Raw genomic sequence first — 26,835 nt, 5'->3', positions numbered from 1 at the left:
ATTCTTTGAGAGGCACTTGCGTTTGCATCCTGCATGCAATGAGCTTTCATGTGAAAATGAGCCTTTTTCTCCCAAAATATGTAACTCCCTTCCCCTTTTGTATCCTTTTATGTTGCTTTAGGAAGTGTCATATTCTGCCAGAGCTGGAGATCACTACATATCCCAAGGTGTTCCCAGCTCTGTCTGCACAAGCTGTCATCCATTAACTGGGTTTAAACAAACTGAGCTCAGGCTGGCTTTGCAGTGGCTGGGCAGATGCCAGGCAGTACTCATGAGGGACTTGGAGCCACTCATGGTGCTGCATCACCAAGGGAGGTTTCTGTGGTCATTTGACATAGAAAAGGCTCTCAGGGCTTTCAATTAGAACACAGGAAGTTCCACCTTAACGTGAGGCAAAACTTTAAGTGTGTCAGTGCACTGGAACAGGCTGCCCAGAGACTCTTTCCCTAGAGACTTTCAAGACTCATCTGGATGCCTTCCTGTGTGGCCTGCCTTAGGTAATCCTGGTTTGGCAGGGGGTTTACACTCAATTTATCTTCAGAGGTCCCTTCCAACCCCTATCATTCTATGATTCTAAGGGCTGGGGCAGAACTTGTTTGCAGAGTCCCTTCAGGTGAATCTTCCTTCACATCCTCTTCATCATTAACTGATGCCAGCAGAGCTCAGGAGCTGGGGATCACTAGATGAAGATTCATTTGCCATATGTTCTGTGGATGATGAGTTTATGGATCTCAGAGTTACTCTTAACGTCCAAATGGAAGACTCTGTGTACATAATGATGTTGGATTTTCTGTTTTCATCACCACAGTCACCCAGGCGAGACTGACACTGCAGTTAGCCCTCACATTCCTGAACACAAATGTTCTGGGAAACCAGTGATTTTGGTAAGAGCCTCCCCTTCCAAGTTGCATCACAGCAAACTTCAGAAGTGACACACAGTTGCCCAAGATTTTCCTTCAGAAAACACTGTGAGAAGACATTTAATAGATTTCAAGTTTCCTAGAAATCACATTTCAGAGGCTCTGAAACAGCCATATGACTAATCTGATAAGCAGCTCAGTTAGCAAGTAAAACTAACCATAGAAATCAAGAGGAGCATCTTGGATACCTCACTGTTAATGTGAACAAAGCCTTGGCAGGTGAGGTGAAATGTGAATAAAAGGGACACCAAGTGAGAAGAAGATACTCTAAATGCAGTGGGCTGGGCGTATTACCATTAATATCAGCTGAGTCAGGATAAAGAAAGGACTGGGCTCAGGAAACAGTACTTGTTTATTGATGGTGTAAATGTTGCTAAGCTACATGGGTTAAATTAAAAACCCCATCCTTTCCCAATGTGTACACCACCTTCAGCAAAAAATGCTCTGTGCATTTAGTGAAAGTCCCTGGTGGTTTTTTTTTTCCCCCAGATAATTTGAGTTTACCAGAAATGATGAGCTAGAGGGGTTTAATTATAGAACAACTTCCAGAAGACAGAGTGTTTGCCAGCTACTCAATAAAGAAACTTTTCCATATACTTAGAAATCAATAGCAATTTTAATTAACCAATGTGCCAGTGCCCAGAGGAAAATAATAGAGAATAAAAAATAAATTACCAACATGGCTGTAGAGAAACTATAATCCTTTCATCCAAAATGTTATGTGGAACTAGAAGAAATACAAAAAAAAAAGAAAGGGGGGGGGGGGGGAAGGAAGGAGGAAAGGAGGAGAACTATTTTCTACAAAGATAAGTTAAATGAGCTTGGAAAAGGACCCAAAGGAGAAGGGCCTAGAAAGTAATGAATTGTTTAAAAAAAAAAGATGAAGGAGAAACAGTTTGTTACTATTTCTCACAAGACAAGATTTACATGACACCAGTGAAATCCTCATTCAAGCAATCTAAACCAAAGCAGCACTTGAATGAACAGTGCCACTGTCATTGGATGTTGTGAAGGCCAAAGCCAGGAAGGTGTCCAAAAGGTGAGGATATTGAAAGCCAAGGCTAGAGCTCTGGGTGCAGACAGTTTCTAGCCCAGTAATTCCCAACGTGTAGCTGTGGGTGACTGAGCTGGAGGTGGCACCCTAGGGAGGTACAGCTGCATGCTTTGTGCCTCCTCTTCTCCTTGCTGGGGGCAGAGATCTGGGCTGAGAGATTCTTGGCAGTTCCTAGTGACAACATGCTTTTATCTTTTCAGAATGAGTGACCTTAGCTGTAATAAATCCCAGTTGCTGTTTGCAGGAATGAGGTGGAAGAGTTGCGGTCCACCATTCATATCCCTGCAAACCTCCTCTACCTGCGCCTGTGCCCAGAGGTGGGGAGTGGGACAAAACTGGAGGAGAGATCCTGAAGCTGGGTGGCACAGATCCACCCCCAGGAAGGCTGTTCTCTCACACCAACAAACAACTCTCTCATCTGTAAAGGTTGCTGTGCTGTAAGCGGTACAGCTACACTCTTCATTTTGTGAGCATTAATGACAGAAATGCCAGGAGTGGTCTGTGCCTTTGGGGCAAACAGTGTCTGGGATGGAGGGGAGCTTCATTCCCTTAGCTACACCCATAGGAACAAAATTGCAGAAAATCCAGTTTATCATAGGCAGATGAAAGAACTCATCCACAGAGATTTCACACTGGCACCATGTCTCTGGACCTCATCCATAATACTCCTGGCAGAGGGAGAATCACCTTCAGGCACCCCCACTCCCCTCCCCCCAGCCCAGGAGAAATTGAACTTTGATGTCCTTGTGCAGCTCTTTCTGACTGGAGGCAGAAGGGATCTTGGACAGCCCAACTTCTCACATCTAGGGTAGCAGGCAAGGTCAGAGATGAAGAGGGAAAGGGTTACCCACAGCTCTCTATCCACACACCTTCCCCATTTCAGCAGTGACAGATGCCAGCCTGTTTCCAACAGTGTGGGTGGAGCAGGAGGACACCCCGCTCTGACCTCATGCCTGGCACAGCTTCAGGCTCCTCTCCAGGAGAAGCCTCTGCTGTTAGAGCCAGGATTCAACCACCCTGCAGAAGCTTGCCATGCCTCACAGCTAAGCACGTCTGACACTGCTGGGAATTGGGTGGCCAGGCTGGGAGAACAGCAAGTTCCCTCCACCGAGTGATCTCCTGCCATCAACTGTCAGTCCCTGAACTTTGGCTCCAGCCAGGAGACATTAAACGAAGCAGATAATTGCCTGGCAGTGATTGATAGGGAGTCCAGGGTGAGCAGAGAGGGAGGGGTGGGGGTTGAGCAGGTGGATTATGTTTCAGAGGGAAGTATTTTTTTGGGATTTGTCTATGCATGCAGTCAGGAGCTTTTCTGAATCACACAGGTTTGGCATGAGCAGGAAGACTTGCTGGAATTTTACACCTTTTCAGCATTTCAGCTGGTTCTGCTGAAATCTGCATAGGCATTACAGATGGGAAGGGACAGAGAGTTGATGTTCTTGACTTTGGTCTACCAGAATGAATTATCAAGGCTAAATCACAGTTTAGAATTTTTTGATGGTGTGACTGGAGAGAGGAAGGAGCAAGCAGCTGCCAGCAATAAATAACTGTTAGGAAACAGTATTAGGAAATAGTACCAAGAAGAAATGTTGCTGCTAGGATATGATTTCAGCCCTGGAGAGTCTATCATGGAGGAGTTCAACTTTTACTTTGGTATCTCATGTGCTGCTTCTCTCAGGTTCAGGTCCTCAATGAGCTCATTGCACAGACCAGCACTGCAGGCTTCCACTTGGCAATGCTGAGGGTTAGCAACAGCATCACATTCTTCAGCAAATCTACATGCAAGCTATCACCTGTCAAGGGAAGTTAAGCTTATCTACAGCCTGTTGCTGTAACTTTGATACTGATCTTCACAACCAGGCTTCCAGCAAGCCTAGAAAGGAGCTGTGCATTGTAAACTACTTAAACTGAACCATCTGAGCATAAACTGAACCGTCTGAACTTTAACCGAATTCAGAGACGTATGTTAGTAAAAATGTCCAATCTCTACTTAAGGTTTACATTTTTACCAGGATTGAGATACACTGGCAGAACTATTCTATCACACTGAGGTAATGGAAAACGTCCTCAGCTTTATACACAAATCTCCCTAAACTAGAAATAGTTTTCCATTTCAAGCATCCAGCATCAGGCAGCCCATTCCCTCCCCCTCACTGAGCAGCTTTCTCAGGGCAGGGTCTAGCAGTCAGAAAAGAGCCCTGTGCATAGCCATCGGGCAGGCGGAGAGCCTGCCGTTATGAATGAGCACAGCACAGCCGCCTGCAGTCAGATCGCCCAAATGCATTGTGGAGGTGTGGGGAAGAGGCAGGAATTCCAGCAATCCCTACAGCCTGCCACCCCGGAAAGTCCCCGGCTGCAGGGCAGGCATCTTCCTGTCATCTTCTGGGTCAGAACCAAAAGTCCCCAGCAAACAGCTGCTGGGGCAGCTGGGTTTGTTTTCAGACAGGAATAGCGGGACAGCACTACTGGAGCCCGTCTGTGCAGAGCAAACTGAGGGAGCAGCATACACGGCCTCATGGCACTGACTCAGCAGGCATTGCTGCCTCTGGCCTGTACAGACAAGCAGAGTAGTCATATGTCACAATTGGAAGCAAGACATCACGAGGAGAACCACCCCATGCTGTACATGTCAGATGCATTCCTGCCCAGGGGCTGCAAGCTGCCATAAGGAACTGTTCTAGCCACAGTGGAAGATCTCTTGCTTGAGGAAAGCTTCAAAATGCCAACTGCTGGTCTACTGAGATGATGCTTCTACAGCTGCCCTGGGACAATCCCAGGCCCCTGAGACCAGTGGGAAAGTCATTGATAGTGAGATGGCTGGCTCAGTGGATGAGGGCAGAGCAGTAGATGTTGTTTATCTTGGCTTTGGCCATCCTTTCCAAACTGGAAAGTCTGTAGTAATCCTCCCACAGGCAGCAAATTAGTCAAATTTGATCAGGACTGACTTGCCAAGGGTATTCCAAGGACTTTTCCGTCAATATGACAAAGCAAAGCGAACACAAAAGTCCTGCACACGATGGGCAGGGAAATACAAACATAGCAGATTTAGGTATCATTTGGAATTCTTCAAGGCACTTTGAATTACTACTGGAAAAATCACTTGCATCAAAGCAGGATGAGCCATAAAGATGTACTGCCCACAGCTTTGTAGAACTGCTGTGATTTTCATATAGAAAGAACATGTATTATCAGCACAAGGATTATAAAGACAAGCTTTATCAGTATCCTTTGCTGGTATAGACCCTGCTCATCAGCTGCTGCTGTATTCCATTAACCTACACCTATGCTACCTTGAATCCCATAAGAAATTGAGCAATTAGAAAATAACATTTGAATGCAAATCTGGGATTCCGAAAGCAAGACAGTCCTCACTGTACAGGAAACTATACCTGTGCTAAAGTCTCCCTCTAGTTTTGAGGCTGCAAGTACCAGAGGGCAAGGATTTGGCAAATTTTGTATGGCAGAATCTTGAGATACATGAGCAGTGTTTTAAGCATTTCCAGGGTTCCTGTGTTACATTGTTTGAACAAACAGGCAGACGTGTCTGAGCAGCCTTCCCAAACCTTGTCTCATCTCAGTGCTGTTCTTGGAAAGCAGCTCCTCATTCCTGATGGCCTTGTTCCATATTTTACTTATTTAAAAGCACCAAATGAAAGCAAGCATGTTAAACAGCCAGAATTTTATCATGCAAAATACAAAGCTCTGCAAAACCTTCAGACTGGGGAGAAGGGGAGAATGTAATCAGGATAATTGAAACTGGAAAAAATAATATCTGAAATGCTTTAAATAAATTAAAAAAAGGTAGAAAGGCCTTAAAAGGGATCATTTGGCAGGAGGAAGATCATTTAGTTACTAGCAATGCTTAAGTATTAGAGAGTGTAGGGAATATTTCAGTCTTTCAGAACAAGTCCTGCTCAAGGCCACAGAGAACTGAGCCTGAGCTGGTAACAGCAGTCAGGGTAAGCGCTGGAGCATCAAGATGAGGCCAGCACACAAAGAGAGGGCTCCTCAGAGTTGGTCTCTTAATCCCAGGAACTGAATCCAGGGTTTCACCAGCCCTGGATCTGGTTTCCAAGTATTACATGTTTTCATAGACTGAAGTACTCCAAAGTAATAGGGTTGGGAGAGAGCACTGACTACCATGGCACAGCTCATCACTGAGCCTGGAAGATCAGTCTTACTCAGCAGGACAGACAGGGAGAAGAGGCTCATGTGTTCTATCTGCCTGTCTGTCTTGAGACACAAAACTTATGCAGCCCAATTTGTAAAGTTGCAGCTGCCACAAGCAAGCACAGAGGCCTCCTAGCAACTGCTGTGCTGGCTTATGACCTTGCCTTCGGATCTGCAAGTTTGTCCATCTTGCTGACAGCCCTAGACAGCCATCTGCTGGGCAACTGCATCATAAACCAACCTAAGAGAACACTTTCAACCAGGATGATTATGCCTCTCTTCTGCCTACCTTCCCATGAGATTAGGAGCAAAACAGGATGCATTTGACAGGGCAGCTGGAATAGGAAGCACTATGGATCAGTGTCTGGAATTTTAAGAAAGAAGATGCAGATCTGTTCCCCCTCCCATCCCCCCAAAAAGTGTCAGTATCTATGGAACACAAGTGAAAATGGAAGGAAAGAAATCTGGCTTTATAATGCTTCTTAAAGCTGGAAGTTGCTTCTAGGCATCACAGCCCCAGCACAGAAGTCAGGAAGGTGGTCAGAGCAGCTAGGGAACCAGGGCAGTACAGGAGAGTATTTGGTGGCCAGGCAGCACAGGGGCATAAAAGAAGGAATGGTCCTCTTGAAACTAGTTGGATTTCACCTCAGAAAACCTATAGCTGTGTTTAGAACTGTTTGAGAGGTTCATGTGCTTTAATCTCCACTTCTCAGCGTTCCTGTTTCTGTTCACCCATAGCTGCAGCGACTTTGGGAAGCAGGAACAGCAGCAGATGCCTAAGCAGCAAGGGATGGGGAAGGTCTGCTGGTGGGCAAGGCAGACACAGGAACTGGGAGGTTTCTCCAATGGATTGAGATTTTTCCATGCCAGAGGTTACCCTATTGGTTTTGTATCCCCACCCTGTAAAACACAAGAGATGGGCTCTGGAGAATGGAACTGCCCTTCTGGCCCTTCCAAAGAACTGGGAATGAAGTGGGATTTGAGGTTTCTGCAGCAGCACTCTGTGGAAAGTTTTCAGGACTGACCCTGTGCCCTGAAAAGCCAAGGTGAAGACCATGCTCTTAGGGGACAGACTGCTCCAGACTAAGAACAAACTCTCTGCCTCCTTTCCTGCGGGCCATCAGGGCAGACACTTTCCCTAAGATCACCTGTGTCAAGGCCTCCACGTGGGGAACATAAAATACTTTCCACAAGCAAGGTGCTATTTAGTGTCTGGCTGTGTAGTTAAAAAGTTGCTTCTACAATAGAGCACCAAGCAGGAATTGTATGAGAAACATGATGTGTAGAACATTCTTTACCAGAACTCATGTCAGAAATCCAGAAGCTAAAATGCAAGGGGTTAACACTTGAAGGCAGCATGGCACAACTTATTTGCCAACCACATCTCAGAATTAAGAACTGGAAAACTTTAGTAAAATTAACCATGCATGGGCATGCAAAAAGTAAATGAACCAAAGCACACATTCCAGCCAAGCAGCAGCTAGCTTTATTGAGTCCCAGTAACACTGCATCAAAACAAACAGAAATTAAAGTTGCTTTTTGCTTCTTAGCATTAGTTCATTTTTCAAATGAAAAATGTGATTATGGTTAAGAGAAAACCAAGGAACAGGAGCAGGAATAAAGTTAGACAAAACTGCAGAGCCAGTGTCCCCGTCATGTATTCCCCTCATCTCAACAAAATTAGCTCTGGGAAGTGCAGTGAAATTCTCTCAGGTCAGTGTCAGGGATTGAATGCCAGGACACCATTTGATGAATCAAACACACCGTGGGTTGCTATGAATAGTGCTGTACTTGTGAAAGCACACTTGGCACATCTTCAGTGGGAGACAAAGGGATTTCAGAGAAAAGTTCTGGTTAATCAGACACATTTCCCCACTGGCTGCCACAGTGAAGTTCAGTAGAAACATTGAGCACAATTCATTCTCCCTCCTAGCTCCACAGAAAAGATTGGCATGCGAGATCTGATACAGTATCTATAATAACCCCTCACTCAACTCGCCAAAACCTAGCTCTGGTCTCCCCTGCTGAGCTCTGTGTTTGCTGTGCTTAAGATGAAACCCACTGTCAAAAGAAATAGCACAAACTAAAAAACTGCAAAAGAGAAGTATGCTCTTGACATTGCTTGTAGATATGTGCAGCCGCTAACTTATGCCCTGAGAGTTAAGTGCACACTACCAAACAATCATTTTAAGGACGTTTTTCAGCATTAGTTGCTACATGTTTCTTCAGTAAATAAAGAATTACATTTAAAGAAGGTGTCCCCTTCTTCCATGAGGAAGTACTTAAGGTAGTGTGTGTAACAGTGACAGCTGTCTGTTAGCAGCATTACTGCTGTGGTACACTGGCTCAGAAGACAGGTGTGGATCACCTCTAACCCCTCATCAGCTCTGTTTCAGAGCTAAAGCTTACATCTCTGATTGGCACATAGCACCACCTAAAAAATGTGAAGAAGGCAAAAAGGTCTTGTATTAGGCAAGTGAGCATTTCTGAAACTTCAAGTGATCATTCATTTATTCCTTTGAGGCAGCCTTGCAATCTCTTCCTTCTACTCTCTAATTTCCAAAGACTTCCTAAGTCTTCATACGTCTGGCACAATCCAGTTAAGAAACTTCATGGCAACTTCAAAACCAAGAAAACATGCCTGGAAAAGAGAGAGCACATAGAACAAATAAGGATTCTAAAATCCTGTTCCAAACAAGGTGTTTTGAAATGTAGCACTATAAACACCTGACAGGCTAATGTAGAAGGAGGAAGAGGATGAAAAAAGGTCTTGGACCACCAGCAAGAATTCTACTATATCCCTGCATACAAAGGCAGAACTTCTGCTGTGTCAAGGTAATTATTTTTTGAGGGGGAAGAGGAAACCAGTCCAAACTCATCTACACATTTGTCTTCTGCTTGAGGATGTACTATCAGTAGAGAAAGACTGTCAGAGAAACTCAAGAAACAGCTTTCATGCAAAGCTGCAAAGGAGGGTTTAAGTGATGTTCCTCCTAGATTAAGGTACATTTTTAGAAGGTGGTACCAACAGCCAAAAGTATGTGCAGTGACAAGAATGTCACTGTAATAGTACAGGAGTAAGCAGCCAGTCATCTCCTCTACAGATTGCAGCCATTCACTGTGCATGGCCACGTCCCCAAGCCCCATCTGGATCCCCAGCACACTTACCGCGTTAGCGGGAAATGCCCTGATCATCACAGCTGTGAAGCCCTTATAGAGAGATGCAATTCCTTCCTCTCTGATGAGTTCTCTTAGCACATCTCTAAAGCCATTTGCATATTTTCCTGGAGGAGCTGAAAGGGATACAAACCACATTAGCGGTGAGATAGTCAGGAATGCTGAAGGATGAAACAGACGAAGATTGTCAACACATTCATATTGCTACACCAGGAACAGGTTCATATTGCGACACCAAGAGTCACTTAAACTACATTGTGACAGCATCTGCCTAGGAAAATTATCTATTTCAGCCAAAAGCAAGCAAAAAAGAGACACCTCAATAAATAGAACATCACCAAGTCATTGAGGGGCAGGGAAGAAAGACTAGCTCTTGTTAGGGCTGGAAGTCTGAGCAGTTACTTGCATTGCTGATCACAGCTCTCCCAAGAACTGCAGTTAGGAGACAAGAAGGTCAGATATAAAAATTTATGAAGCTGGTTTATAAGAAACAGAAATTGATTGACAAGGATTCCCAGAGAAACCAATGGAAAACCTGCCAAATTTTGCTGAAATGCAAGGCTTGGGACCAACCTTACTATAATTAGGCTGCAGACACTCAGGAGCAGTGCTGCTACTCTAAGAACAATGCTTTCAACACCTCTCAGTTACTATAAATTGTAGGTAGCACAGGCTATCCAACTATGTCTGAAGCAAAGTAACAAAACCTCTCAAAGAATTATATGCCTAATAAAGTAGCCACAACAAGTGATCCTAATATATTGACTTCTGTGCTCAGATTTCAAAACAGGTATCTTACATCAGGATCATTATATTAGCAGGGAGGCAGAAACAGAGAAGTGGAGTCTGATTTGGCAAAAAAATGTGAGGAAACCAGCTGAAAAACTAGGAACACACTTGGGTTTTTCATGTACTTGTCTCAAGCAGTGCTCAAGACTTGCCTCTTCGCAGATGCCATGCTCAGATGGCATCTTTCATTACTGCCCAGCCCATTCTCCCAGGACCACCTCACTGAGTGTGGTTGTGACAAGCTGGCAAGCAACTCACCAGTCTGGAAACGGGATTTTAGCACATCTGGTGGAATGGCAACCACCCAGTTGAAGATCCCAGCCAGGCCCCCAGCAAAGAGGATCCTAGGCACGCTGAGGTCACGCACACTGTGGCAAGATTGGAAAGGGGTGGGAGGAAAAAGAAAACAAAAAACACTCAGGAAAAACCAAACCACAGCATAAAACCAAAAAACCAACACCTCCCCCCAACACCAACAACAACAAAATGCCAGCGACAAAACCCCAGCTCTTTCTGCACGTACAGGGGTGAAAATGAAGAGACCTACTTTAAATAGGTTGGCTTGGCTGATAAGACCCAAGGCTAGAATCTGAGAAGTCAGAATACTATTTCAGCTGCCTGCTAACCCCAGAACAAAACAGCTCACTTCTCAAGGCAAGTAACTCTTTTTTTTTAATTGTTTTGCTGATACTGTTCTAAATCTCTTCATAACTGGGGACATTAATCAGCAATGTTTGAGAAGTCCAGAAAATGGTGACTGTGAGATTTCACTAACCTCTTTCCCTCAGGGGTCAGAATGTTCTTCAGCCATTCATACGTCATGAAGTACATTCCACTGGCTGGGACGTCTGGTGGGTAAACAACAAAGACTCTGAGTAGTGGGAAACAAAATGAAGCCTAGAGGCACAGCAGCCCTATGCCAGCTCAGCAACACCACTAAGTACATCCAGATTCCTTTTCTAAACCTCCTCTACAAACAAAATAAAATCTTCTGCTGCTCTAGACAGAAAAGCCTGAACTTTCCCAGGGACAGCAAGAGCTAAAGGCAAGAACTGGAAAGATAGCTCAAGTGCTTCTGTCAGCAGCCTTTCTAATCAGACTAGATCAGCTAATGATGAGACAGCTCTAAGCTTTCCTTATTGCTGCACAGCACAACAGTTCAGGAACTTCAAGAGTTTTGCATGCTATTTGCTTTAATGATTCTATTTGGTTTTTTTTCTAGTTGATGGGTTTTGTATTGGGTGTTTTAAGGTGCTCCCACAGCCCATTATTAGCTCATGCCTAAACTGGAGAACTGGCCTCTGTCTAGGGACACTGTCAGAGTTACATTGCTAGCTGCTACACTTCTATGAGAAGCAGAGGGTAGAAAAAAATTCCTAAAATGAGATATCAAAACACAGAAATTTTCAGCTTATCCTTGGAGCACATTGCTCCAGGACAGGGAACAACCTAATGCTTTTCAAAGGAGAAAGTACCACAGCACTTAAACAAAAAAAAAAGAATAAATAAAATGCCCACTTCTGTATTTTTCTTTCTCTTTGTTTCCTCTGCTCTTCCTCTCCTGAAGTCTCTCATTCCTCTTGGATTTTCAGATCTTAATTACTTAATTAAGTCCTGATCCTTGTAATCTAATCTCTTCCTCACTCACTGAGAATCTCATGTTTATTTCTCAGTCCCTTTGAGGCATTGGAGGGGCTCTGCAGACTGAAAAACAGGAAAAAGAAGTGACACAGCATCTCCAACTGGCTAAAGGGACAGCGAGAGCTATGATACTATGTCAGGCTCCTTGTCTTATCTTAAAGTACCCCACACAAAAGAAGCATCAGCTCCCCATCAGTTACCTCTCATGAGGGTGAGCACTGTCCCCTTGTACACGCCGCGAATCCCAGCCTCGCGGTACAGCTGTTTTGCACAGTCCAAAGAGCCACTGTATTTGTTTTCACCTGTAGCTGCCTGGATCTGAAGGATTGAAGTGATAGTTTCTGACTAGTGAAGGTTTCTGGCTGGTGAACAATCATTCAGCCCATTGTTAGAAAGCCACATGCATGTTTCCAGAGAGGAAGCAGCACATACTTGTTCCACAGGCTATCCTGCATATAAAGCCTCTGTGCCACTTCCTCAGACAGCTCTCTCACACCCAAGCTGAAGACCTATTTACTGTTCCATGCAGAGGCTGGATTCTCTCTTATTTTACCCCAGTGTAAGTTTGAAACAACTGAAGTCAGTTAGGTAACTAACCTTCACTGACAAAAAGTAGCCTTCAAATAGTTTAGTGAAATTCAAACCATCTCTATGTGTATAAAAAGCTCCCCTGATAACATCATGTCTGCCAGAACTAACATGTGACCACCCATACTGGAGTTCAACATCCTGAAACAAGTGAAGCTTCCCATCTCTGCTAAAGATGGTGTTTTCATTTGTTCATGTTGACATTTTCCAGCAACACTCTGAAAACTCTGTAGGAGGTGTAGAGCTATCAGTCATCCAAACATCAGAGAACTATTTCCTGTATTTTGAAGTGTGTTCCTTGGTTTTGTACTGGGAACCTGTCAAAGTAATAGAAAAGTTTCATTCTGAAAAATTGGACTTTCACATATTTGAAGTGGACTGAGGCATCCACTGATGCCTCACATAATGCCACATGGTATAAGGCTTGTGCTCTGCAAAATGAATAGAGCAGTGAATGCTGTATGCACTTAGACTGTCATGGTGAGTTTGTTTAATGCTTCTTCGTGACACAGTTGCATTATGTGACAGTTGTCTCAGTCCTGTCAAAAACCAGAACAGACCCAATACACTAGCCAAAGCAGTTCCTGGTATGGAAAGACAAGAGCCCTGAAATTAAATTTCCATCACTATCATCCAATGCCTTACCTGTAAAAGGCACTTGATTCTCTCTCCTGGAGCCATGATTACTGTGGTGAACACTCCTGACAACATGCCAGCAGCAAACAGCTGCGGGTACCTGCCCCGAGGAAACAGAAGAGATCCTAACACAACACAGCACACAGTGAAGAAAGGGCAGAAAGTTCCTCTGTCACCAGGTCATACTGTTTTGCACAAGGCTGGCAGTGGAACTGGAAATACATTCACTGCTTTTGCAGTACAGAAGAGTCTGATGAATGCATAGAGATAAACATTCAAGATCTCTAGGATTCAAAGCACTGGGTCCCACAGCAACCACAATTCAGCTCTTCACATTTGTTGTGTTTTCTAGTATTCCTCATACTTTTGTTATTTGCCACAGCATTCCTCATTTAATTTTATTCCCAACAGTCTCCTCCTCCTCCAGTCTCCCACTCTTCTCAGTTGACCCCACCTTCCATGTGTATTCCTGCTTGTGCAGCCAAGACCTGCCTTTCTGTAACCTCTCAGTTCTTCACTCTTTCAGCCTCTACCATCATCAATTCTAGCCTACCAACCTGCCACCATCCTACACACTCTGCACCTGCTTTCATGTGGCAAAGTCTCCATAACAAGAATCCCTTAAACAGGCTGAATTTCTCCATCACAAAGTTATTTTTATGTCCAACCTCCTGCTACCCTCCCCAGTAAGATGACCTAACATGTCAACTTCCACATCTCCTCCTCCTCTCCACCCAAGAAGTGGCATTCTATTCAGGTTTTCCAATTATCATATGTTTCTTTACTCTTAATTATAATCCCCTTAAATCTTCCAGACCATTCAAACCTCCCTCACCACCCTTCATGACCTTCCTGCTCAAACTAAGCTTTGAGTTTTCTAACTCACTTTAGGATTATTCATGCCCTGAAAAGACAGAACAGAGTCTTCAATTTTTGCTCCTCCTCCTTCTTTCTAAAACTTCCCCTCAAAGTCAACATGGGGAACATCCTGCCTGACTCTAGACCAGTAACTATGGTGCTGTCTGACCTTTCTTTTGGGGCCTCACATCCTAGGCACACTGTATTTTACTGTGTAAAGTCTGCAGCTAAGGTACACTACAGTTTGGCACCATGACAGTTCCATCATCTATTTGACTTTTGGTCTTTCTCTCCCACTGCTCTGCTTGGGAAGACTTCTGCATAAAGTCTTAAAAAACTATGTTGCCCTTCTCCAGCTTGGTCTTTAAAACTCCCTCCTGGTATGATGTGCATAAAACACAAGGCACTGTGGTGATAAAGCTGCTGGAGAGAAGCCCCTCTGCCAATTTGTTTTCTTGCACTCTCCAATTCTTATTATTCCCCTATCTTACCCTTCAGCCTTGTTGCATGAGAACACTACCATGGCAAATCAGAGGGCAAGCTAGCAGTGTCCCAGCACCATGGCACTGCCTCCCTCTGAGCAACTCGAGCAGAGGGAGCCTGCCCCATGTCATGGCAGCAGTACAGCCAGGTGCACAGGCAAAGCTCCAACAGAAACTGCACCTCCCCACCCCACCATGCTTGGCTCAACACAATGGATTCCTGCTTTCTGACAGGGCTCCAACATGTTGCACAAATAATAGAATAAAATGTTGCTAAGCTACAGTTCTGTTACCACTTAGCTATAAATCACAATTCAGCAAAGAAGTTGAGTATTTTAAGGGTGGGGTTTTTTCTTCATGTGTAGGTCAGTTTGTAGAAAGCCACACAGAGTTTTCTTAGCTTCTTGTCTCTTTTCCAGAAGGTTAGGTATGTCTAGGAGTAGGGCTGCTCATAAACACCTCCTTTTAGAAAATAATAATAAAACATTTCTGTGGCATGGGCTGCCCTGGAGGTGATGGAGTCACCATCACTGGAGGTGTTTAGGAAGAGGCTTGATGGGGTGCTTGGTGCCATGGTTTAGTTGATTAGATAGTGTTGGATGATAGGTTGGACTTGATGATCTCAAAGGTCTCTTCCAACCTGGTTAATTCAATTCAATTCAATTCAATTCAATTCAATTCAATCCTATCCTATCACAAGGACACAGTAAGAGTCACAACTAACAAGGAAAAGAAAATCAGGACTGTGAATGTTGTTGGGACTGCTTGACCATTGATTTATTTCTCCCATAGTTTGTTAGCAGCAAGACTGTTGGCAAGCAACCATTGTATAACTCACGCTGTACTCATCTAATGTGGAATTAATTGTTCCTTAATGGCTCTTTCTTGCGTAGAAAGGGAATTGCATAGCACCTGCCCACACACTGTCTGTTTTTAGCCTGTGCTATTAGTCCCACGCTTCCAGAAGCACTAAAACAAACAAGTGTCTTATTTTGAAGAACTGTATTTATAGCCTAGGAGAAGAGGAGAGATTTACACCACAACTTAATGTGTGACAGTACAGCAGGCTGCAAGAGCCTTGGGGTGCCTTTCCCAACTGATTAACTCAGAAACTCACGTCAAAACGTCATCAGGCTTTCTCTGTTGGAGCCTTTTTCCCAAGCCAAACCCAAAGAAGCAGATAGCATACATGGGGGTCACGCCGATAATAGGAGCTGCCATTCCTCTGTATAAGCCTCGGACTCCCTGCAAGACACATTGCCACAAGAATTACTTGGATTTGCATAGGCTTTGCACGTAGCTTAACCTGTGAGAAACAAAAGGCTACAATACAGGATAGTATCAGTTACATGTCAAATTAATCAGAGGAATAATGGGGTCTAATGCTCATTTGCTATTACATTATTTAGCTGAGGCTCAGAGCCTGTGGCAGAGGAAAACTCTCTTTCGTGGAAAACACTGGCACCACTTAAACCCTTCTGTTCCAGTACTGTTCATCCTGTGCTTACACCTCAAGCATGAGGAAGTTAAAAGCCACCTGACTAATACTCCTAATAGAGTATGTTAAAAGTTGTCTCAGGCACATACCAAAACCGTCCTTAACTAACAGCTATCAAATGCAGTCACATAAAATCCTGACCCTGAGCCTGAGAACACTGACAGAATTTGCTCTTTTGTTAAAGGAACAGCCAAAGAGACAAACCTGAACTGCTTCACTCCCCACATGAACACAATTTGGGACAAGTTCAAGAGAAAACTATTTTTTCCTTTCCTTCCTTAAGTCAAAACCTTTTCACCATGCAATTTTACATTCCTGATGTTTTCCTTCATCAGATTACACACACAGAAAACTCCTAATATAGATCCCACAAATATTTCATTTACCTTGCCTTTGAAATGAACTTTCTCTAACAAAATGGGGAGTTGTCTTTCTAGATGAAGGCTAGATACAGAAATTAAATGTTTGCTGCACTGCTTGCCCCTTCCTCCCCCCACCTCAATGAATCAGTGTATCCTGGTACACGTCTGTACACTTACAATTTCATTAAAGTCAGTTGTGTCTGTATCTGACTGACAAAGATCAGACACTCCTGCTCAATCTTCCCATGGAAAGTGGGAAACAAAAGGCCTTGGCAGAGAGGTTTAATAGTTTTTCTTATAGAAACTGATGAGTATTGAGTAGGAGTAGAGAGGCAGCACTGCTTTTGAACTTCACATCACAAGGCTATTATTATGGCTCAGCTCTGACGTCTGTGCTTCAGCAGGGGTGTTAAAACCCACAAGGGATTCAGAGCTAGAAAAGCATTTCAGCACTTTGTGGGAGAGACTAGGGAAGCAAGATTTACTTTGATTATATAACAACCTGTTAATTCCACAATGAAAGCAGATTTCGGATACGAGGCAGCTCTTTCATTTAACCAAGAAGGTCCAGTGGTTAGAAATTAGACTTTAGAGGAGTAAACAAATATGTGGACTTTATAGCCATTGTTTCCAAATGCTAAATAGTTGCTGGGAAAACTTACAAAGCAGAAAAACAGATTCTGTACCACTTCAAGTCTTTAAACCAAGGCTGTATGCCTTTCTAAAACCAAACTAAACTTTTGTTCAATCATGTAATATGGCTGATTCAGGAGTGAAAACTACTATCCACCTCCTGAAGAAGGCTGAACCAAATAATTTAATTAACCATCTCTTCTCAGAGAAAAAATATTAATGAATGCTCCTCTACTTTCTCATAGATGGCATAACACATTACAGAAAAAAAAAGTAAAAACAGTGCTTGCATCAAAGGTCATTACGAACTTTAGGATTTCCAAAGACAATTCCAAATCCCAAAGACAGCAAAATTCCACCAGCTACAACAACAAAGCCATCAAACAACTGCCAGCATTCACTCCAGTGTATAATTTCAGGTATTAATACCATGCTGTTTGAACCAAAAGCATTCCTTAACAAAACAGACACATGCACCTGGAGTATGTGGATGCTAAGTGTTCCCTAAATTTTGTGATTTGCTTCGAAATTTTAAGTAGAATCACTTTGATAATCCAAGAATTGTATGGTCTTTGGTGGGGGATGGGGAACAAACGACATTCCCACACGATTCCATTCCTGCAACATACAGGAACAACTGATATTTTTGGCAGGCATCAGAGACGGCATGCTAACACAGTACCTCTTTAACAAGAGTCTTTCTGAAGCAGTCAAAGGTCCCAGAATAAAGTGGAGCCTGACCAGGCTGTGGCTTAGGCTGGGTCTGCAGTCTGACCTAGTGAAATGGGATAAGAAAGCATTATCTTATTAAACATTACTGTCTACATTTTGATTTAAAGAAGACCTCTATGTGCTTATTATGGGGCTAAGCTTTGTGAGTAGCTTTAAGATATTGGCAGAGGAATTGACATCATTTTAGCCCTTTGCAGAAGGGATTGAACTTTATTGTATTTAATAGCTAACATATTTAACCAATTAACTGCTAGAATGACCTGCAGCTGTCGGGACTCGACCGCCGCCCCGCCAGCAGGGGGCGCGCCGCAGCACGTCAGGACTCTAAGCTCCGCCCCTACGATGTCCGCCGGGAAGCGGCGTCTTCCGCTGGCGCCTCCGCAACGCCCGCCGGGACATGTAGTCCGGCTCCCCCAGCCCGCCTCCCCGCAGGACGCCTTGCCTTTCCCCGCGCGGGGCCCGCCGGGAAGTGTAGTCTGTCTCTGTCGGCTGTCCCCATCCCCCACAGCACCGTGCCCCCGGCCGCTTCCCCATCCCCACTGCCGCCTCACCTTGATGGTGTCCAGTGGGTGCCCCACGAACACCAGGCAGACACCCCCGAAGCCGCCAGCGAAGAAGTTCTTCACGGGGCTGATGCGCTGCGGCTGCTCCCCCATGACGGCAGCGACGGGTGAAAGACAGGATTGGGACTCTGCGTCCCCACCGAGCCAGTGCCGCCCCGCGACCTTTACCCCAGTACCGGGCCGCGCGGCACGCTGGGATACTGGGGGAAGTGAGCGCGGGGCAGGTCGGGAGCGCGGCGGTCTCTGCCCGTGGCGGTGCGGAGGCCGCGACGGACCCTGCCTCCGCAGCGGAGCCGGGCGCTGGCATCGAGTCCTAGCACGGGGCGGGGCCCGGCCACAGGGCCGCCACTGTCCAGTGCTGACCTGGCACCTTGGGGCTGTCTTGTGCTGCTGGGCCGATCCTCCCCCTAGGTAGTTCCCCAAGTGTTTGGGTTGCTTCCTCAGCCCAACGCCTTGGTCCAACCCGCCCCGGCGGCTCCGGCCCCGCCCGGCGGAAGTGACGGCACACGGAGGCCGGTGCTTCCGGCGTGCAGGCAGTGGCGGCCCGGCAGGAGGAGCCCGGCGCGCCGCTCCCTGCCTCCCCCGCCCGGCTGATTTCCGCGGCGCCCGGTAAGTGCAGGAGGGCTGGGCCGCGCTGCGAGGGGAAGGCGGCGATGGGCTTGCAATGGAGCGGCCTGTACTGGGGATCCGGGGGCGCCCGTTGTGTGCTGCCGCCGCTTGTCGGGCCCGTGTTCCTCAGCGGGAGGCGGCGAGAACCGGGGCGGCCCGAGCCTGGTGTGAGGGACTCGGTGCCGCTTCTCTGTAACTTCTGCTCAGTCTGGCGCCCCACAGCGCTGCGCCCGCAGCCCGTGCCGAGGTCGGGCTGCCCTGGGGAGAAACAGCAGCCCGTGAGCTATCAGTCCGGTGCTAGGAGCGGGCTGCGAGTGGGCCGTGGCTCCCTCCTCGCCCCGCCACCGTTCAGGCTTTTCTTCAACAGCTCCCTTTTCCCCATTTTCTCTGGGCTTTCCTCCTACGAGTATGCGGTGTTCTGTTTGTTCAGGACGCGTACAGGAGGATTGAGTCTTGCACGGATTACAAAAGAAATGGACCTGAGGTAACTTAAATGGACTGGGTACCTTTCTGTCCAAGCCCAGTGATACCGTAGGAGGCAGTCTTATGTAGGTATGTGTACAATAACTTGCTAAAAGTGATGATAGATTAGAAAGGGCAGAAATAAAATGGATTAGATGAGTTGGGAAGGACAAGGCAGTCGTGATAGTATGAACAAAGACTGGGGAGTGGGAGGAGAGCATGCAGATTCGTGGGGGATGTGTGATATGGCTGCAAGGAGGTCTCTGCAGAGTCATCTGTGGTGAAAAGGATGGGGGGTGGTGTTCTAGTTTTTTGCTCTTGCTATGAAAAAATACTATCAAAAAACTCAGTAGGGAAGGACATGGCAAGGCACACATGCTATGTGTGCAAAGAAGCAACTGATGATCCACAGATTACAGGTTTGAGTGACATAGAGATGTGGCTAACATTGATAGCAAGTGTGGAGTTGGGATTGTAAATGGTTGCAGAGAAAAGATATGTTTGAAGTTTACATGGATAAGTAGTTCAGGAGGCAAATTTCAGAGTTACTAATGATGAAGTGAAAAAAAAAAAAAAAGATGTCTCAAGTGTCTGTGAAATAGTCACAGGAGACAAAAAGAACCCTTCAAAAAACTTACTAGAAAAATCTGACAGAGGTGGACAGGGCAGGAATCGGAAAAGGATGATGTAGTAGGATAAGATATGAGATGGGATCACATAATTCACTGTGTCTGATAGTGGGGAGGTCAGAGAGAATCTGATGGTGTCATATTTGAAAGCATTCTGTTTCAAAAGACCTTGTTTGGAAGAATTGTGCTGGTAAGCAGGAGTTAGCAAGGGGGCATCTCTGTTGGAGCTGATCGGTAGCAGACCATAGGGGTGGGTGTGCTTGTGAGTTCCTGCAGGGAGGCTGAAGGAAGAGGTGAGATTAAATTTTGTCACTGTTAGTGAAGACGAGGAAGTATCATGGATGAAGGTGGTAAAGACCTCATCCTCCTTTGGATAAGAAAGTGATCTAAATATGGTTTGAAACTTCACAATCTGAATTTTTGAATTGTGGTAATTATTTAATCTAAATGCTCCTTGCTTTTGTAACCCTCTGTTTCGAGCTTGATGTCTTTATTGGCTTAAAAACCAGTCCTATCAAGTATTAACTGTGTCTTAGTTTGTGTTCAGAGAGCTCATGGTTTGGTTATGAATGAGGGCATTAGGCTGTTCGTTAGGTGGGGTAAGTTCTCTACCTCACTGCCCTGCCTTGCTTTGTCCACAGAGCTTGTGCCTTAGCCCTCCTCTTTCTTCACACATGTCCATCTGACGTTTAGTTATGCTGTAAGTGAGCTCTGAATGAGAATGTTGATGGGGTCACAAAAGCCATCCAGTCCAGAGACTGTTTTCTGCTTGATGTATCCCATTTGCCCATGCAAACAGTTCCTCTGTTTGTTCAAATAAGTATGTTAGTGGCACAAATGAGCAGCTCTGCACTCTTCTGAATCCCCTCCCCAGCAACTGGTATTGAACTGCTGAGATACTGGCGAGGCCCCTTATTCTGCTTAGAGATCTAAAAACATCACTTGGACAAGACTGACTATGTGCTGAGACAGAAAATGGACCCAGCTTTTTGTGTTGGGTTGGTTGGTTGTTTGGGGGTGTTGGTTGGTTGGTTGGTTTGGGTTTTTGCTTGTTTGGGTTTTTGTGTCTTACTAGAATGTGGGGTGATCTGAGCAAGTTTGAGAAGTTTCCTGGCTGGTGGAACATGCTTGAGCTTTGTGATGCTCTGAGGTGGGCTGAACAAAGCTGTTGCACACCGTGCAAGTGGGTTCAGATTCTCTGATAAGTTAGTCCTTTAATACTGTTTTTAATAAGTAAAGGCTCATTACTATTTCTATGCAAGAGGTCAGCATGATGCAGGTTGAAGCCACAATGGAATCATGCACTCTGAGCAGGGTAGAGGGAGGGTCAGTATGGGTTTGCCTTGTGTCTGTCAAATCAGATTTCACATCTGTCTCCTTCCAATATGAAACTCTGCCCCTCTACAGGGAGCAGTGTGATAAAGTGTTTGTGTGCTACTTACATTGTGGACAACTAAGGAATTGAGAGGCAAATGAAACAAATGGAGACCAGAATTCAAGGGGTAACGTAATTAGCTGCTAGCCTTCATCCACCCTCACTGGAGGCTTCTCTGCTGAAATTGCTGCAGGGCCTCAAATTAATTGTACATCTCATCTCTTCCTGGTTATTCTGTGCTGTTTGATTAGGCTACTGGAAAGAGAAAACAAGTTGAGGAAAAATGATGAAAATTTATAGTTGAGGTTTCCCATGCTTTAAAGTTGGGATTCTTAAAGCTTGATGATGGTTTCCCCAGTAGCTAGGAATCTGTGATCCTGTGGGAATATATTGGAGTAACAGAGCAGCAAGGTAGTAATGTAAACACGTAAGAAAACCAACATGTGCTGTTTGTGGAAAATACAGCTTTGATTTTAGATACATGTTTTTGTATGTGAGACAAGGTTGCAGCAATGCTTTAAGTCCTTTGTATTTGCCATCCCCTCTTGAAACTTAAATTTTTTGGTTAAAGGAAAATTTGTGGCTAGACATGAGATGGCCATGATTCAAGGTTGATACAAGCTCTGCTGCTAAACCTCATGGAACTTGAATTCATGCAATTTAGTTGCACGAGTGGAGGTTTGTAGTTCAGCTAAGTGAAGTGAAGTGTGTGAACTTTCCAATACCAGTTACAGTCGTTAAAAAAAACAAGAGAGTTGCCTGTTCTGATGTTTGTTGAATAGCTGCTGTCAACACTCAGGCATAGATTTCTACACTCAGCAGGTAACAGGTGTGTGTTGGGAAGGGAATAAAATGAGAGAATTAATGTTGCTTCTCCCCTCAGATATAAGGCCCAAGCCACATCACATCCAGTAGGACATACTTAAAGTGTTTAACTGATCCCACATTTGTTTTGACATGTTATGGAAGACTATTACTTAGGGTGTATGTGAGAGATCTGTTTGCTGCTTCTGTTTTCCCAAGTCCCACTGAATGTCTGTGATTCTGAAACAGTGTGGACTTACACGGAGTGTCACACATTGTCTGTCTAGCTGCTGTGGTCATAGTTAAGGGGCTTGTGTTTTTTCCTGCTGATTAAATGAATATGATGCCTTCCTGCTGCACTTCAGACTGCTGGTAAAAACAATGTAATAAATTTTGTCGTATCTCTGACAAGATCTGTAGTGGTTATGCAGCCACTTTCCAAATGTCAAAAGTGTCAGGGCCCACAGGATGCTAGGAAGGATAGAATGTAGTGTGATAAGCCAACCTCTGAGGTTCCAGACCTTGGCTGTAAAAGAAGCCTTGGCTTTGCAGGTGCAAGATTCACAGTGGATACAATGCAGGGATGCACACAGCAAAGTCTTCTTTAGCTGGGCTGCTGAGTTGGTCCGTTCCTGGCTGTTTGATCACCTGTATGATATTGACGTGGCCTCTCTTAACAATTTCTTAGGCAACAGAAAAAACTGTTTTTCCCCCCCTTAGGATACAGAGCTCAGATGAAATCAAAAGAACGATAAAGTTTGGAGGAGAAAAAGAAGCTGCAATTGCTTTCCTGGTCTGCAGTTTGACAGGGCATTAAGATGTCCGTGGACATGAACAGCCAGGGCTCTGACAGCAATGAAGAGGATTATGACCCTAATTGCGAGGAGGAGGAAGAGGATGAGGATCCTGGGGATATTGAGGATTATTATGATGGGGTAGCTAACGACGTGGAGCAGCAGGGAGCAGATGCCTTTGATCCAGAGGAATATCAGTTCACCTGCCTGACTTACAAGGAGTCGGAGAGCACTCTGAATGAACACATGGCCAGCTTGGCTGCCACGTTAAAGGTGAGGAAAGGTTTCTGCATTAACACAGCTGCAAAGTAAGTCTTTGATTGAAAAGGCAAATGTTGAGCATACAGTTTGCCACAGAAGCTGTGGCAATATTACTGATGTGGGGGGTTGGAGGAGCGTTATTGAAGGTCCCTGGTTCAGAACTTACTTAAAGGTTTACAATTGTCGTGTACTGATTCTGGGGCCTAAAAAATACCTTCCTAACTGAATGTTGACTCTTACAATTTTATTTTGTGTTGACAGAACTAAGCTTCATGACCATAATTCCTAAGTTGTAACTCTTTGCATTAAAACAATGAGGATATATAGAAAACACATCAAATTATAAATGGTGCGGATTAAAACATCTGAGAAGATAACTGACAGATAGGAAGACATGCTAAAACTCTGTAATTCTAACAAAAACCCCTTTCTTTGTTGGTTCTGAGAGGATAATCATAGACTTTCAAAGAGAAATCAGCTGTCATGCCAAGTATTAACCCTACTGTTGCAGTGACAGCAATAAAAGTACAATGAACTTGCCAGCTCTTGTGGTGACTAATTCATCACAAAAGAGTCACACTCTGAGTCAGCTCCATGGTGTTATACTCAGTAAGACTTTTGTGAAGTTTTCCTTCTTTTTGTGCAATTGATTACTTTAGTGCAGACTAGTGATAGAGGAAGTTTCCTCTCTACCTTGTCAGTGTGCTTTGGTCACAGTGCAGGTAAGAGGAGAGCAGGATTTTTGAAGCTCTAGATGTCGACACCAGGTTGAAATTATTAATGCACCTACTTTGTAACTGGTCTTCTAGTGCTTACTCTTCTCTGGAAAAAACTTTGAAAGCAGGACAGGTAGCCACAAGACATAAAACCCCTATTGTATAGATTTTTCCCATTCATTTAGTCTGAATCAAACCTGATTAAAAAAAAAATAGGAGGGGCATCTCTAGATCCTTAATTGCACATCAGCATCCTATAGGAGCAGTGTAACCATAAAAGCCCAAGGACTGTGAAGCCTGTAAACAATAGGCACTAAAGTGCAGCCATGGCTTTTACTGCCTCTCTAGCTGATTTTGTTGCCTGTTGTGCTTGTTTCCAGCATTCAGCACCTGAGAAAATTTTTACTTCCTTGCTTTCTTGACTGCCACTCATAGCTGTGATTTCTTAAAAATGTGCATTTTGAGCTCTGAATACTTGCTGTTCCCTACAGATTGTCAGAAAAGGGAGGGAAAAGGAAAGAACAAATGAGAGTAGTTGGTCAGCACTTTTGATCCAGCTGCCAGTTGCTCTTGCTTCTTAGCAATTAAATGAAGATTGAGAACAGCTTTTCTGCTCCTTACTGTTTGCCTTCGACTGGAGCACCCTTCAAAAAGGTGACCCCTGCCATATTGTTCTCTTGAGTTAAATTAACAGAAGCACTACTTTGTTTAGTCTGTAAGACAGACTTCCAAAGTTAAAATAACATTTCCAAGAATTCTGAAGGTCTCAATGAGCAGATATTGTAGCTGACCAGATAATACCATTCTGCTAGCTTGAGTCCCACTCTAAATATGACCTAAGGAGAGAGCATTTTAGGTTCCTTTTATATCAAGACTATACCTGCATATTTGCTAGAAAATAGTGTCATGCATTTTTGTGCAGGAGGAGGTAAAAGTAAGTATGAGTGGAAACCTGAACAATTCTGGTCTTGTAAGCCACACACCGTTGTTGCCTCTTGCAGTGCCACATTAACTCTGTTCACTAGCAAGAGTGGTGCAGGAATTGCACTTTTCTTGGAAATATGTTGTGTATGTGAGCATGTGCTTTTTGTTTCCTGGCATCCTTTCTTACAGCACTTGAGCAACCCTGTTTCTTCCTTCCCCCCTCTTCCAGCAAGGAAACTTGTCATTTTGTTAGTTTCTGAGACAAACTGGTGGAAAGAGTTTGTCTTGAATTAGCAAGCATAAAGAAGGAGGAAATTGAATAGAACATGGTGAACTGTTTGTTATCATTATATTCCATTAACTGAATGGATATCAATAAACAGGAGCAGACTCTTGTAAGAATTGTATTGACTTCTTTCCTCCAATTTTCTTGAGCTCTAAACATTTTTTTCTTTCTTTTGAAGACTACCTTCCACAATGTCTTGGGGTTTTTTGGCTAGTGTTGGTGGTTCTTTTGAAGCATCCTAGTTCATTTTGTTGATTTCATCTCCTTTACCTTGTGATAGCTACTGGATACATAGTGCTTTTCAGCACTAGCTCACATTGAAGGCAGACTAGTTGCCTCTGACAGGGAAGGATGAAGGTAAGTTAAAGACTGCCTTCAGGAGGTATGGTGTTGAAGGCAATGCATGACATGGTATCTGAGCAAGTTGCTGTCACAAGAAGTGGACTAATACAATTTCCTGAGAAGCAGAAGAAAATAATGTGATAAGTGAGTTCAAAGACATCTTTTGTTGTTCTGCCACTGTATGTTGTTATTAGGCTCTTCACTTTCTGAAAGTTAAACTGGAGGGGTGTACTGAGTGTGTTTCTTCTCTGTGATGTCATATACATGCCTCTGAGAGCAGAAACAGGTATTCAGAGCTTTATGTCTTTGTACTTGCAATCTGTACTGTTTATTAGCTAATAATTAAATAGTGTTTAATTTCCTCTGTTCATTAACCCTCAATATTTGGGGGTTTTAACTGTTTTATTCAGCTATTTCAGGCTGATGGTTGAAATTCTATTTTTTCAAAAGCATGAAGGTAAATGGTGGTCTTCCTTGAAGACTCTCTTGGCTACCTTTCCATTCCTTGCAAGTTACAGCTGACCTTGTTCTACTGAAGCTAAAGAGGTGACTGAACAAACCTTGCTTGGCTGGCTATCATCAGGTCAGGTCTGAGTACCCTGCATTTACAAGTTTGAATGCATCATCAAAAGTGAAAGTCTCATCAACAAACCCCTGGGTTTTCATCCACCACAATTAGAGACAAAAATTAGTTAAGTCTGATAAAAGCCTGAAACCTACCATGCAGGCAGGTGTATGCCTGTGTATCTCTTACTATGTTAGGAAACTGTTACCTTGAATTCTTCTGACTCTTCACCAGGTGGGGAATTTGGAGTAGAAAAATGAGTACAGACAAGGTAGCAGCAGATACAACCAACTGTGCTGGGTAGTAGGCCTGCAACTACGATAAGGGTTATAGCAGAAACATCTGGAAGCTGGAGGGACTTCATGAGTGGTACTCTTAAAATTCCTTCTCATTTTGATTTTAGTGAGTAGAGTGAGGTTTTAGTGGGTAGTTGATCCCTGCTTTTCAAGAGGAAGAAGTGTTTGTGCCTTGATTAGTACTGTTAATCTGGAGGTCTGTTGGTCAAGGGTTCAGTAAATACACAGACTAAAATTAGGACAGACTATCTCTGTTGAAACATGCCAGAAGAAAATCCAGAACTGTGATTCTCTGATCTGAAGGCCTGTGAATTGAAGCAGATCATTTCTAATTCCTTGGAAGGTCACTTGACCAACAGTCAGTGCTTGTTAAGGACAGTACTCATGAAAGCAGAATGGCATGCATTGCCTGCAGGATTTGCAACAGTTCTGTTTTTAAAAGTAGGTATAACTCTAAAATCCAATATCTTTCAAAAGTAATGAATTAAAATGGTAGAGCAATAAGCTTGTTCTCAAGATCCCTCTGTCAGTCATTATTGAGTGATTTGTGGGTCTTGGAGTAGTAGAATCACTATGTGCATATAAACAGGATCACAGAATCACCAAGGCTGGAAGAGACCTCAAAGATCATCAAATCCAACCTGTCACCACAGACCCCATGACTAAACC

The 26,835-nt window shown here is 44.3% G+C and overlaps 2 protein-coding genes across 5 annotated transcripts in view; one reads left to right on the top strand and one right to left on the bottom strand.

The window, feature by feature from the left end:
* Positions 1-7,607: 7,607 nt before the first annotated feature.
* On the bottom strand, positions 7,608-18,585 carry SLC25A20 (solute carrier family 25 member 20). The gene is made up of 9 exons (XM_068154214.1): positions 18,092-18,585; positions 17,491-17,583; positions 15,433-15,560; positions 12,985-13,075; positions 11,952-12,069; positions 10,886-10,958; positions 10,369-10,478; positions 9,313-9,437; positions 7,608-8,785 (listed from the first exon to the last, which is right to left on the bottom strand). The coding sequence occupies exons 1-9, from the start codon at positions 18,194-18,196 to the stop codon at positions 8,723-8,725; spliced, it is 906 nt and encodes a 301-aa protein (XP_068010315.1). The 5' UTR covers positions 18,197-18,585; the 3' UTR covers positions 7,608-8,722.
* Positions 18,427-26,835, top strand: part of ARIH2 (ariadne RBR E3 ubiquitin protein ligase 2) — a 32,834-nt gene continuing 24,425 nt past the window's right edge. The window contains exons 1-2 of one of the 4 annotated variants that reach the window (XM_068154210.1): positions 18,427-18,712; positions 22,703-23,049. In XM_068154210.1, the coding sequence (XP_068010311.1) occupies positions 22,801-23,049 (249 nt within the window). In that variant the 5' untranslated portion in view covers positions 18,427-18,712; positions 22,703-22,800. Of the gene's footprint in view, positions 18,713-18,753; positions 19,265-22,702; positions 23,050-26,835 lie in introns of those variants that run through there. The other 3 variants (XM_068154212.1, XM_068154211.1, XM_068154213.1) reach the window with 3 other exon arrangements.

The sequence above is a fragment of the Melanerpes formicivorus genome, unplaced genomic scaffold (genome assembly GCF_026170545.1).
Source record: "Melanerpes formicivorus ecotype bairdi unplaced genomic scaffold, bMelFor1.0.p_v2 SCAF_28, whole genome shotgun sequence".
Taxonomy (NCBI): Eukaryota; Metazoa; Chordata; class Aves; order Piciformes; family Picidae; genus Melanerpes; species Melanerpes formicivorus.
Note: the sequence above shows the minus strand (reverse complement) of the source record. Positions and strands in the feature narration are given on the sequence as shown.